A 12,677-nucleotide genomic window follows, 5' to 3' on the forward strand; every position below is an offset into this window, starting at 1 on the left:
TGATCTGATTGCCATGTTTCGGATGTAATGACGCCATTTTTTAAAGTGAAGCAAGATCGGCATATCAATACTTACAACATACCTACCTAGCTGAAGAACTGGGAATTTACCACAAAACAGTTTTGACCCATTTGAAAAAAGCTAGGGACACTAAAAGCTCTATACTTGCCTGTCTCACGAGCCTTCTTTATTGAGACCTACTGAAACAGAACCGTTTTTGAGAAGTGAAAGATAGGGATTGATGTAAATATCGAGTTCTCATATGAAATGTGAAAAACCTTTTCCCCTAACAATTATATCTCTGCGGTCGCCGAATCATCGTGGTCTGCTGTAATAAGATTTCCGGACGTTTTCTAGCAAGATTTGTTTCGGATCAGTTTTGGTTTCGTTTTCAGTGCCTCAGTTACGCAATGTTTCCGGGATCATACGACATAGGTACTATCAAAAAATTTGGCACCCTTTCTTTAAAGACCAGCAACACTCCTGTGATTCCTCTGGTGTTGAAGAAGAGTATGGCCGGCGGTGAACACTTACCTGCCTGGTGGTACCTGCCACCAAAAGGTACACCCGATTGTGGTCTCATTTCAACAAAATTATAGTTGTGTACCTACACCTTTTATGATGTTACAGATGCACTGGCACGAGGTGACGGTGCGGCAGAGCTCCCTCTGTACTGGGACAGCTGGGAACGACACGGCAGGGGATCACCCCGCAACAGGGAAGAGAAGAATAGGAAAAACGCTAAAGTACAGGGTAATGGTAAGTTTAGTAATTATGTCACCTTACGTTCAAAGAATTCTGAATACTATACTATATATACTAATCCACCTTCGCACGACACGCCACAAGTTAGGATATCATCCCCACCATCCAGATGGTGGTGGGTGTCCTGAGTGGCGGTCCTCCACAGTGCGGTTTTCAAGGAACTTTCTTCCTCGTACTACAAAGCTGTGGAATAAGCTTCCTTGTGCGGTGTTTCCGGGACGATACGACATGGGTACCTTCAAAAAAAGCGCGTACACCTTCCTTAAAGGCCGGCAACGCTCTTGTGATTCCTCTGGTGTTGCAAGAGAATGTGGGCGGCGGTGATCACTTAACACCATATGACCCGTACGCTCGTTTGTCCTCCTATTCCATAAATAAAAACTGAATCTTTACCTCATGAATATACATGCACTCCCATTTTGTGCACATTACACGATGTTCAGTATCTAATATATTGCATTGTTTATGCATGCATTTAATAGCAAAGTAAATATAAAATGTTTTGATTTTTTTAAATTAATATTAATATAATTAATATGTCGATATTAAAATGAAAGGCAGACGTCTTATCAGCTTCATTGGCAATACTTTACTGAGCTAGGATCCTTGCTTTACTTTTTAGTTAACTAGGCATTTCTATTGCGGTGGGCGCATGGTTCCGGCGTCATGAACAAGATAGCCCAACAATTTAAGAAGTATTCACAATTTATTCCAAATAATAATAATAATATATGGAACTTTCAACCTACCCACTCCTAGAACCAATAATAGTTTTGCGCGCCTCTGTGCTGCAGAAGAGGGCTATTCGCGCGATTTATAACCTAGGTCCTAAGAATCATTAAGAGAAAAATTAAAAAAAAACATATTGTCTGCTGCTTCACAATACATTTTTGATAATGTTCTGCATGTTCATAAGCACATTGAGGAATTTTCTAGAAACTGTGACATTCATAATGTTAACACGAGGATTAAACATAAACTTGTTATGCCTACTACTCGGTTGGGTCGAGTTAATAAGTCTCTTGTTGGGCGATGTATATGCTTCTACAATAAGATCCCAGAAAATGTACAAAACAAATGTGTTACGAAATTTAAAAGAATTGTTAAAAAACGTTTGTGTGGGAAAGTTTATTATAGCTTAAACGATTTTCTTAATGACACCACGGACTGGGAATAAAGCGAACACCCTCAGGCTCTTTTATTATAAATGTTTATTGTACGATATTACATTGTAATCCATATTTTATATAAAAAATCCCGCTGAGTTTCTTGCGCCCATTCTTCTCAGGTCTGAGGCAGTCTCTTTTGAATGTGTGGTAGATTATGACGTTCAATAAGTGATTATAAATCCTATTTTGAATAAAAATATTTGAATTTGATGCGACAAATGGGGTTTTTTAGTGGTAAACGCGCAAACTCGAGTCTTCTGGGGGTTAAATTGGACAAGGTTCAATCTACCCCGCGACCTTCTCAAGAGAGGACTCGATAGAAGACACAAGTTTCCCCCGGCACTGGTCGACGATTTTTTAGTTAACTACTTACTTTTAAGTTAACTAGGCATTTCTATTGCGGTGTGCACATGGTTCCGGCGTCATGAACAAGATAGCTCAACAATTTAAGAAGTATTCACAATTTATTCCAAATAATAATATTTTAACTACCCATCAAGTATACCAAAAGTTTAGTGTCCTTAATTGACCGATTACAATTGTAATGTTGTAGGTGGCAAGTCACCGAACACACCAGTGAGCAAGCGGAGACAGAACAGCCACCTGCCCACTCCAGACAACTCGCTCACCAAGTCCAGCTCACACGAGTCGCAGCTATCTGTTAAACCTGACGCCTCTGATCATAGGTATATTTTTTTTTTTCAGTTTCAGTTGATGGTAATTAGAAGGTAATAAATACGCCCTATATATATGCTGCTCAGGATTCTTGAAGAACCCCAAAAATTCTGAGCGGCACTACAATTACGCTCGTCATCTTGAGACATACGATGGGCCAAGTAAATTCACTAGCTACGGCGCCCTTCAGACTGAAATACAATAATGCTTACATATTACTGCTTCACGGCAGAAATAGGCGCCGTTGTGGTACCCATAATCTAGCCGGCATCCTGTGCAAAGGAGTCTCCCCAATCTGAGAGATACTTCTCAGAACACTATTATGGATTTAGCATATAGATCCTTCGTGACACAGAGCGTACAACTTACACTAATTGTGTTGATTTTGTGATTAGCAAATTACTAGAAACAAATCAGCATATTCGGTACTTATGTTGCTCTCGCTGCTAAGCCAAATTTGGTAAGAACCTGTTTGTGAATTTTTAGATGTTTGTCTAGGAAAATTCTTACTGGAGTTCTTGTTAGGCTCACATGGTTTAGTATATTTTAAAGAGGTCTATTCTATTCTATTTTTCCTACTGTGGTTTCTGTGGAAGACACACCACAGTAGTTTTGCCAGTATCTAAGCTAAGTTTAACGGTAATGATTGGTGTTAAGATTGCACACACAGTTTTATTTTCTTATAATATCTGAAACAAATAATATACATGCTGTTAGACTATAAAAAACATACACAGATAGAATTACTTAAATTATAAATAAATATAAGTACTTAATGATATTTACAACTTAATCTTATTTATTTTTATTTCGTTATATTATTATGTTAGCGTACATGTTTTGTTTTGGCGTCCATGGTGTCGTGAGCAGGAGTGTAGCTCACTACTAACTACTAACGATTATTTTTAACAGACTTAAAAAAGGAGGAGGTTCTCAATTCGTCGGTATGTTTTTTTAATATGTTTGTTACCTCAAAACTTTGGACTGGGTGAACCAATTTTGATGATTTTTTTGTTATTTGAAAGCTGGTGCTTCTTGTGTGGTCGCATTTGGCAATTTGGACCAGATCTGACAATGGCATCCATGAGAAAACTATAAAAGTCTTAAATTTGCGATACGTATGTCGAAGACAAATTTACAATAACTCAATATCATATTTAGACAAATTGTAAGTTAGTGTACTTCAAATTCACTAAAATAAATAAATAAAATAAAATGAACAAAAACCCAATTAATCTAATTCTAGTTACGATTGTTTTTATACTTTTTAGTGCATATGATATCTATTGTTATGGGTTTTTTTTGAAGTCGGTTGTTTTTTTGTTAATTTTTTTTTTTTTTGATACTGCAGTGATAACAGCCAGTCGTCTGCGGCTGGCAACCCCGAATGCAGTCCGCCCGCCTCCCCGCACGACCACGAGCGGGAACCGGAGCACGAACGAACACACGCAAGTCTCAGTGCGCAGCATGTAAGTAATAATATTAGATTATATAATAGAAACGTTTCTAATTCTTAATTACATGAAGTAGATTGACGACCGATATAGCCAAATGGTTAGTGACCCTGACTACTAAGCTAGAGGTCCCGGGTTCGAATCCCGGTAGGTGCAATCATTTATATGATGTATATGAATGTTTGTTTCCGAGTCGTGGATGTTTATATGTATTTATGTATGTTTAAGTAAGTATATTGTATTAAATATATCGTTGTCTTGTACCCATAGTACAGGCTATGCCTAGTTTGGGACAAGATAATTTGTGTAAGAGTGTGTCAATATTATTATTATTATTACATAAATAAATAAAAAATACTAAAATATTGCCGATAAGTATGGACGCAACACTTAAAAGTATGTATGTAAAAATACTCGATTTATTAGTGTAGGAGTCTTATCGGTGGGGCGGAGTAGAGTTGGGACTGAAGAAGCGAGGTTTTATTTATTTATGAATAAAGTTGTATTGAGATTTGTCAATGATTTTCTTTTTCGTGGGTTATTTAGTTTGTACACTTCATTCGGGCGTGATTTTGTTCAAACTTCGTAGATTTATCCATATTCCTTCAATTTGCATAGTAAAATTTTTGTTAATTTATATAATTTTCTCATCTATGGTTGGGTCGATAAGACAGGAATTGATGTTCATTTTAAATTTCAACCATGACCTTTTCAACCAAAGCATGTTTTAAAAAATTTGTTATGTTTTTAAAGTGATAACCCTCACTTCTAGGACTAATACACAAATAAAATTTGAAAAACAAAATTTTATGAACGACGCGGGATTGAACAAAGCAAACAGAATTTTATAGCGAGGCGGTAATCGAACGGTTAGCTCAGTGGCTTAGAGCACCGGCACGGAACGCCGGAGGTCGTGGGTTCGAATCCTGCATCGTTCATAAAATTTTGTTTTTCAAATTTTATTTGTGCAAAGCATGTTTTTTTTAAACTGTGATCAAATATAATAATTTTGTTTCTTTCTTTCTTAATGATGCCTGTCGACAGGCGAGCCCGCTGTCCGGCACGCGATCGCCGGGTGGCGGACGCTCGAGCGGGCCGGTGAGCGGGTGCATGGCGCACTATATCGCCCACCGCTTCACCAAGAAGTTCAACATGATCGCCACCTGCGACTTTTGTGACAAACAGATGCTGTTCGGCTCCGGCCTCAAGTGCAAGGAGTGCAAATATAAGTGTCACAGGTAATGGGCGTGCAATATCTGATTTTTTTTTAATGGAATAGGAGGACAAACGAGCGTACGGGTCACCTGGTGTTAAGTGATCACCGCCGCTCACATTATCATGCAACACCAGAGGAATCACAAGAGGGTTGCCGACCTTTAAGGAAGGTGTACGCGCTTTTTTTGAAGGTACCCATGCCGTATCGTCCCGGAAACACCGCACAAGGAAGCTCATTCCACAGCTTTGTAGTACGTGGAAGAAAGCTCCTTGAAAACCGCACTGTGGAGGACCACAACACATCCAGATGGTGGGGATGATATCCTAACTTGTGGCGTGTCGTGTCGAAGGTGGAATTCGGCGGCAGGAATCAGGTTAAACAGCTCTTCGGAACACTCCCCGTGATAAATGCGGTAGAAGACACACAATGTAGCGACGTCTCTACGCAACGCCAAGTGATCCAGCCGTTCACACAGCACTGGGTCCCCGATAATTCGAGCTGCTCTGCGTTGCACGCGGTCAAATGGATCGAGCTGATACTGGGGTGCGTCAGACCAGAGATGACAGCAATACTTCATGTGTGGCCGGACCTGCGCTTTGTAGAGTGCTAGAATGTATATAAATAGCAAAGATTATTTTATTATTAATCTGTTTCCATGTCGACAACAATCTCTTATTGTCTACAGCTATAATAGCTTACTACTATTTGCATTCAGCAAACAACCCAAGATGGCGGAGTGCAAATTCACAATTTATTACGTACAAGAGGTACGTTTCTTTTAAAAAGTAACTTTATTGTTATCTCAGATTATTTATACGTCTAGATAGACTACGACAGCTATGATTACGTCGAAAAAAATAGCGTTGAACTGTTAGCCTCTATTTTCAGCAATGCTACGCAAACTAAAACAAAGTGGCATACAAATCGCGAGTGTAAGACGTAGCTTGTCGCGCACACTAAAGTAATAAACCTGGCCTGTTTTCATTGGTTGTCTAGCAGCAAGAGGCTCTATCGAGACGTATTTTCTAAGGTTTTATAATTCGCATGCCGTTTACAGTAGCATAATTTTATTTGTTTGTTTTTCAGGGATTGTGAAAGTAAAGTGCCACCATCTTGCGGGTTGCCGCAGGGATTTGTGAATGCATTTAAGGAGATGTTTCATAAAGATGGTAAGAATCTAATGATTGTATTAGCAGGTTGTTTACTTTCACTCTATAGACCCTTGGAACAATACGATGGGTGTCCCTTACACTCTTTTGCTCCATTTAAAAAAAAATCCTAGCTTCCCTCCACCATTTAAATCTCATATTATCAATGGATATCCACTATGTCAGCCATCATGGAAATATTGTAGAAGTTGTGGATAATGGAGATGGTCGCGGAATGGGGTAAATTTAACCTTGTCCAATTTAACCCCCAGAAGACTCAAGTTTGCGCGTTTACCACTAAAAAAACCCCATTTGTCGTATCACCGCTCTTCGATAACACTTCCCTTAAAGCCTCGCCTAGGATCGGAATATTGGGTCTCGAAATCTCGAGCGATTGCCAATTTCGTGGCCATCTGGAGGGCAAAGCCAAATTGGCTTCGAAGAAGCTGGGCGTCATCAATAGAGCACGGCAATACTTCAAGCCGGCCCACATACTAGCGCTCTACAAAGCGCAGGTCCGGCCACTCATGGAGTATTGCTGTCATCTCTGGTCTGGCGCACCCCAGTATCAGCTCGATCCATTTGACCGCGTGCAACGCAAAGCAGCTCGAATTGTCAGGGACCCACTGCTCTGTGAACGGCTGGATCACTTGGCGTTGCGTAGAGACGTTGTCGCTTCATTGTGTGTCTTCTACCGCATTTATCACGGGGAGTGTTCCGAAGAGCTGTTCAACCTGACTCCTGCCGCCGAATTCCACCGTCGACACGACACGCCACAAGTTAGGATATCATCCCCACCATCTGGATGTGTGGCGGTCCTCCACAGTGCGGTTTTCAAGGATCTTTCTTCCACGTACTACAAAGCTGTGGAATGAGCTTCCTTGTGCGGTGTTTCCGGGACGACACGTTATGGGTACCTTCAAAAAAAGCGCGTACACCTTGCTTAACGGCCGGCAACGCTCTTGTGATTCCTCTGGTGTTGCAAGAGAATGTGGGCGGCGGTGATCACTTAACACCAGGTGACCCGTACGCTTGTTTGTACTCCTATTCCATAAAAAAAAAGTTGCTTGTTTATGTCATCCTTTAGTCCAGCGTTCCAATTTAACGGATCGCGACCCGGTACCGGACTATCAAAATAAAATTCCGAGTCAATCTGTTATGTTTTTAAAGTGATAACCCTCACTTCTATGATTAATACACAAATAAAATTTGAAAACAAAATTCTATGAACGATGCGGGACTCGAACCCGTGGGTTCGAGTCCGTGCCAGTGCTCTGCCAACTGAGCTAACTCAGTAGTTCGCAGTTCATAAAATTTTGTTTTCAAATCTTATTTGTGTATAATTCCTAGTCACAACGTCCCTCCTTGGTTTGAAAATATTACCTACTATCAATCGACTCATCGTTAATATTCGTAAGGTATATAAATAGGTTAATAAAAAGCAGTGAGCTCATCGCTTTTAACTATTAAAAACCTTTTTACTATTAATAAATGTGTATTATTTTACGTAATTAAACCAGCTTTGGTTTAAAAGTATTATGTGAGCCACGAAGGGGCATTGTGGCAATTACCGGGCTATGGCTGAACAATGTTTGGGAAGCACTGTTCTAGTCGACTTGAGTCCACTGCACCAAAATATGCGATAAGTCATTCTATGGTTTTATTTCCTATGTTAATATTAAACATAGTATTATTCTATAGTTTTAAAAAAAAACTAAAGAACACGCTTTATATAAAATTCAACAAAAAATGGAAAATAAATTTAAATTGAAAATAGTTTAAAAATATATTATATATTTCATTATAAAAAAAGCGTGGGATGTAGAAGAATTATTATTTTAATAATATCTTAAAAAGCACCCCACGCTTTTTTTATAATGAAATATATAATATTTTTTTACACTTTTATCAATTTAAATTTATTTTCTATTTTTTAGTTGAATTTTATAATAAAGCGTGTTCTTTAGTTTTTTTAAACTATTATTTATTTTTCATTTTTTAGTTAATTTTTTTAGATTGAATAAAGGGATTTTAATATTTGCGAATAAAAATATTTTAGTTATATTGAATGATCACTTAATTCAGGTAGCCCGAGATCCCCGAACTAACTCTTATAATAATTAGCTTAGTTAAATCACGCATTAATAATTTATAATGGAAATATAAATTCACCGCCATCTATTCGCTTCTAAATGAATTAGATACTTTAATTTTGTGGAACTATCATGACATGTCGCGCGTTACCTTTGTAGTTTACAGTAAATTACTAGATGGCGCTTTTTAGTGATTTATTTATTTAAAATTTATATAAATTAACAAAAATTATATAAATTGAATTATTTTATCACATTAGTATAATGTCATCGGTCCTCGATAAATCTACAAAGTTTGAACGAAATCTAGCCGTTTAAAGTGGGTCAAAATCGCGCCCAAAGAAGTCGGTTACAAACATACAAATATACAAACATACAAGTGAAGCTAATATAAAGCGTGTAAAGAGGAATGTTGATTGCTCATATATTTCTTCGGTAGTGTATTGAAAACGCCATATGAAATTCATGTGTATTGATCATTACACTTCCCGAAAGTGCAGTCATTCAATAAGTCAGTATACATTAACGGCCGTTTTCAATAACCTATCTATACTTAGTTTAACTGACTGGAGGTAGACAAATCTATCCTTTTACGCTTACTTACTTACTTACATTTCAATAACCTATCGGTATAAAGCATTAGACTATAACTATATTGGACATAACTATGGATAGATAAGATCTTGTCATTAAAGGGTGACAGCAATGTATCCGTAACTAGAGATACGTTATTGAAAACGGCCGGAAGTCACCTGCGGCAAGCTCAGAATAATGTGCAATACATAGCACTCTTTTTCTTGCAATGTGCTATAATAGAGCAAGAGCCGCGGTAGACTTTTTCTCGCCATCTCACTCGTAGTCACCCATATTATGCATACTGCCTCGCGCTTTTCTACAGCTACCCTACATGCTTGTGTGGCAAGGGGTTGGAACTATCAAAAGTTTCTGGCTAATGAGGAAACTCCATCTACTTATTAGCCTAAGTATTATTTATAAAAATCAGCTTTTAAACTATGACGTAAGTAAAATTATAATTTCATGAACATTAAGGGTGTCTGGCAAGAGGTTGCCACGATGGTAAGTGTCTTGCAATGAATAACGTGATTTTAATAATATTCTGAAAGTAATACCGAAAAATCGCACTTTATTATTTGATGTATTTAGATTAGAGATGAAATGGATAGCAGTTTGGCCGGATACCGGATATTCGGCCAACCATGTGGCCGAATAGCCGAATATCCGGCCGCCGGATATCCGGCGGAACTCAGCCGTTTGGTGTATCGCACACACAAACACAGACCCTACACCGCAATCGTGACCCTTATTCTTGGTGGGCAGCTAATGCCAAACAATACCCAAATTTAACAAAGTTTGCCATAATCATTCTTTCAGCACCTTGCAGCAGTGTGTACAGCGAAAGACTTTTTTCTGAAGCTGGCCTTATTTATGAAGAGAAGCGAAACCGCTTGCTACCTCTCAATGCAGAGAAATTAGTATTTATCCACCATGATTTGCCTTTAGTGCAGTATGAGTGCTAATTAATTATTTTTTTTTCTATTACATTCATTTACTATGGTGTGATTAAAAATTTACAGCTAAAACTAATTATATTTCTTAAGTGATACTAAAACTAACTAAATAAAGCAAATAATTACTTCAAAATATATTTTTTTATACAGATTTTTTTTAATTCGTCCTGGTGCCTATCCGGCCGAATAGTAGGTAGTCGGACGGATAGTATTAACGCCGCCGGATAGGCCGGATACCGGATAGTTACCGGATATCCGTTTCATCTCTAATTTAGATCGGTATTTTGCACAACTTTAGAACCGTTGACCCGCCAAAGCCACTGCAACCCAAACTCCATAGTGGACCATCGTTCTTACCTGTGTTGGGAGCATGCGCTGACAAACTTTCAGCTTTTATGTCTTGGGGTCCACGGGCTCTTACCCAGAGGTCACGGACCATAATATTTTGCAGTTTATAGTAAACTATACTTTATGTACTAGGTGGTTATTACCTGTCCTCACCAAATGCTGGTCGCGGGATCACCCCCTCCCTCACCCCCCAGAGAAGGAGACCACCTCCGGCGCCGCATCATTACTCTGTACGTATATTCATCTATTATCTAGCGGTACACTGTTTTGACGTTTGTCCGCTAAGAAGTTACTTCATAATTAACCATTAAATTAATTACATTTGTATATACCCATTTGAATTGTTAATTGACCAGTTAAAAAATTTATAACAGTACTGCGAGATGGTTAGTAATTTTTCGTAGTTATTGCTTTTTTTCTTTTGTTTTCCTTGCTTCTTATATAGGTACCTAATTATTTTTTTATCATACTTTTGCTTCTGGCTTTATTATTGTTATATTTTTTCAAATTATCTTTAGCTTTAAATTGTAAACAAGAATGTATATTTAACCTATTATGCATGTTCAGTTTGCCTATAAGTGGAGTGAACGTCATTAAAAAAAATTAAATGTCGTCCATAGATCAAGATAGTTGTATGCAGTTTGGCTTCCTAATAAATAAAATAAATTGCTGTTCTATACGCGTTGTCGAAACGGCTATCATAGCGTACCATTTGTATAGTGGCCGAGGATATGGTATACAAATCCATGTTGTTAAGCCACTTATATTGGCTTACTAAATTGTATTTGTACCTAGGGCGTTTTAAAAAAAATTGTAACCTATGATATAGAAACGAACATGTTACGACACCACGACTTAAAACCCGCTAGTTGCAGAAAGCATCCTTAATGTTAATCTTTCATTATATCACATTGTCAAATTGAAAAATAAAGTGACGGTATTACATTAAATAAACCATTAACTTCAAGGATGCATTCTGCAAGTAACGGTTAATCTTTGTGATTCAAAATATATTATTTAAAAAAATGTTCCAGCCACACGGAATACCTCTATGGCCGTATTTACTTTGGAGCTGATTGCGATAATTCAAGATATTTATTAAATATTCTGCACTGTGGTCAGGGTGGACCGGATTCGTCGTCGAACACTTCGTCGTGCAACAGTTCGACGCCCTCGTCCCCCGCGCTTCATCCCCCCGCGCCTCACCCCGCCACCGCTCAGTACAGACACAACAGTGACAGGCGCCGCTTCCACTTCCCAGGTACTTAATACTTGTCTTTCTCTCTCTCTCTAGTCGTTCCCCCATGACTGAGGACCGTGGTTATCAACTAGTGGTCCACACTTGGAGTGAACTATTTGTTTCCATCGGCTTCTGTCCATCGCGACCCTGATGACGGAGCTAAGCCTCGGGGACCTCGACCTACCATGAACACTTATTGCGATTTATGTTGACGTCAAATCAACTGATTAAATCGCAATGATGTCAATTAAATGTCAATTGAATCGCAAACTGATTTAGTTCGTTCATTCATTCGTACCATGAGGTAATATTTCAACCTAAACTGGATAGCTTATGTGTCACAGTTGTGCGATTCGAAAAAAGTTGCTACTTCCTTAGAGGAAAGTGAATCGTGTTGTTAATAACTTTTAAAAAATAGTGAAAACATACAGAAAAGGAAAATTTTATTGATGAAAGATGAGATGAGAATTTTTTGTAAAATAAAATACTCAAAATAAATACCGAATATGAAAATACTTAAGACGAGGCAGTAAGGGCCTGGGCTGTAGCCTGTTCGCAAGAACAAATTAAAAAAATTACTCTGTGCTCCTGTCAAATCAAACATCAATGGAGGTGCGTTCATAACTCGTGGTTTTCACGAAAACACATAAGCAAACATTTAATTTGTAATTCAAGGAACTATATTTATTTATATTACTATTATTTAATAAGTACAAAAGGTTAAATGCTTAATGGTTTATAATTTCACGCTATAAAGCGCAATTTTAAACTGTATTTTTACTGTTTTCTAAGCAAAAAAACCGCTAAAATCATATCATTTTAGGTTTCGAAACGCAACGCATATGGAGTAAGAGAGACAAACTTATGCAACGACTGTAGAGCGTCACACCGGGACCACAGACAAATTTATTTCGTTCATTCTTCATAAGCGATCCGAACGCCATACAGTAAAAGGCACTTCATGGTACGAATTTACGCGATTCAGTTCATTTACCTAAACTGAACCACATCGGAATCGCATCGCTTATTAAAAGTTGATC

The 12,677-nt window shown here is 38.1% G+C and overlaps 1 protein-coding gene across 1 annotated transcript in view; it reads left to right on the plus strand.

Moving 5' to 3' along the window:
* Positions 1 to 12,677, plus strand: part of LOC126979590 (kinase suppressor of Ras 2) — a 37,721-nt gene that overhangs the window by 5,142 nt on the left and 19,902 nt on the right. Inside the window, exons 4-10 of the mRNA XM_050828961.1 lie at positions 631 to 759; positions 2,488 to 2,620; positions 3,961 to 4,078; positions 5,108 to 5,301; positions 6,366 to 6,448; positions 10,530 to 10,627; positions 11,520 to 11,658. Coding sequence (XP_050684918.1) covers positions 631 to 759; positions 2,488 to 2,620; positions 3,961 to 4,078; positions 5,108 to 5,301; positions 6,366 to 6,448; positions 10,530 to 10,627; positions 11,520 to 11,658 — 894 coding nt within the window. The remainder of the gene's footprint in view (positions 1 to 630; positions 760 to 2,487; positions 2,621 to 3,960; positions 4,079 to 5,107; positions 5,302 to 6,365; positions 6,449 to 10,529; positions 10,628 to 11,519; positions 11,659 to 12,677) is intronic.

This window comes from Leptidea sinapis, chromosome 3 (genome assembly GCF_905404315.1).
Source record: "Leptidea sinapis chromosome 3, ilLepSina1.1, whole genome shotgun sequence".
In the NCBI taxonomy this organism is placed as follows: Eukaryota; Metazoa; Arthropoda; class Insecta; order Lepidoptera; family Pieridae; genus Leptidea; species Leptidea sinapis.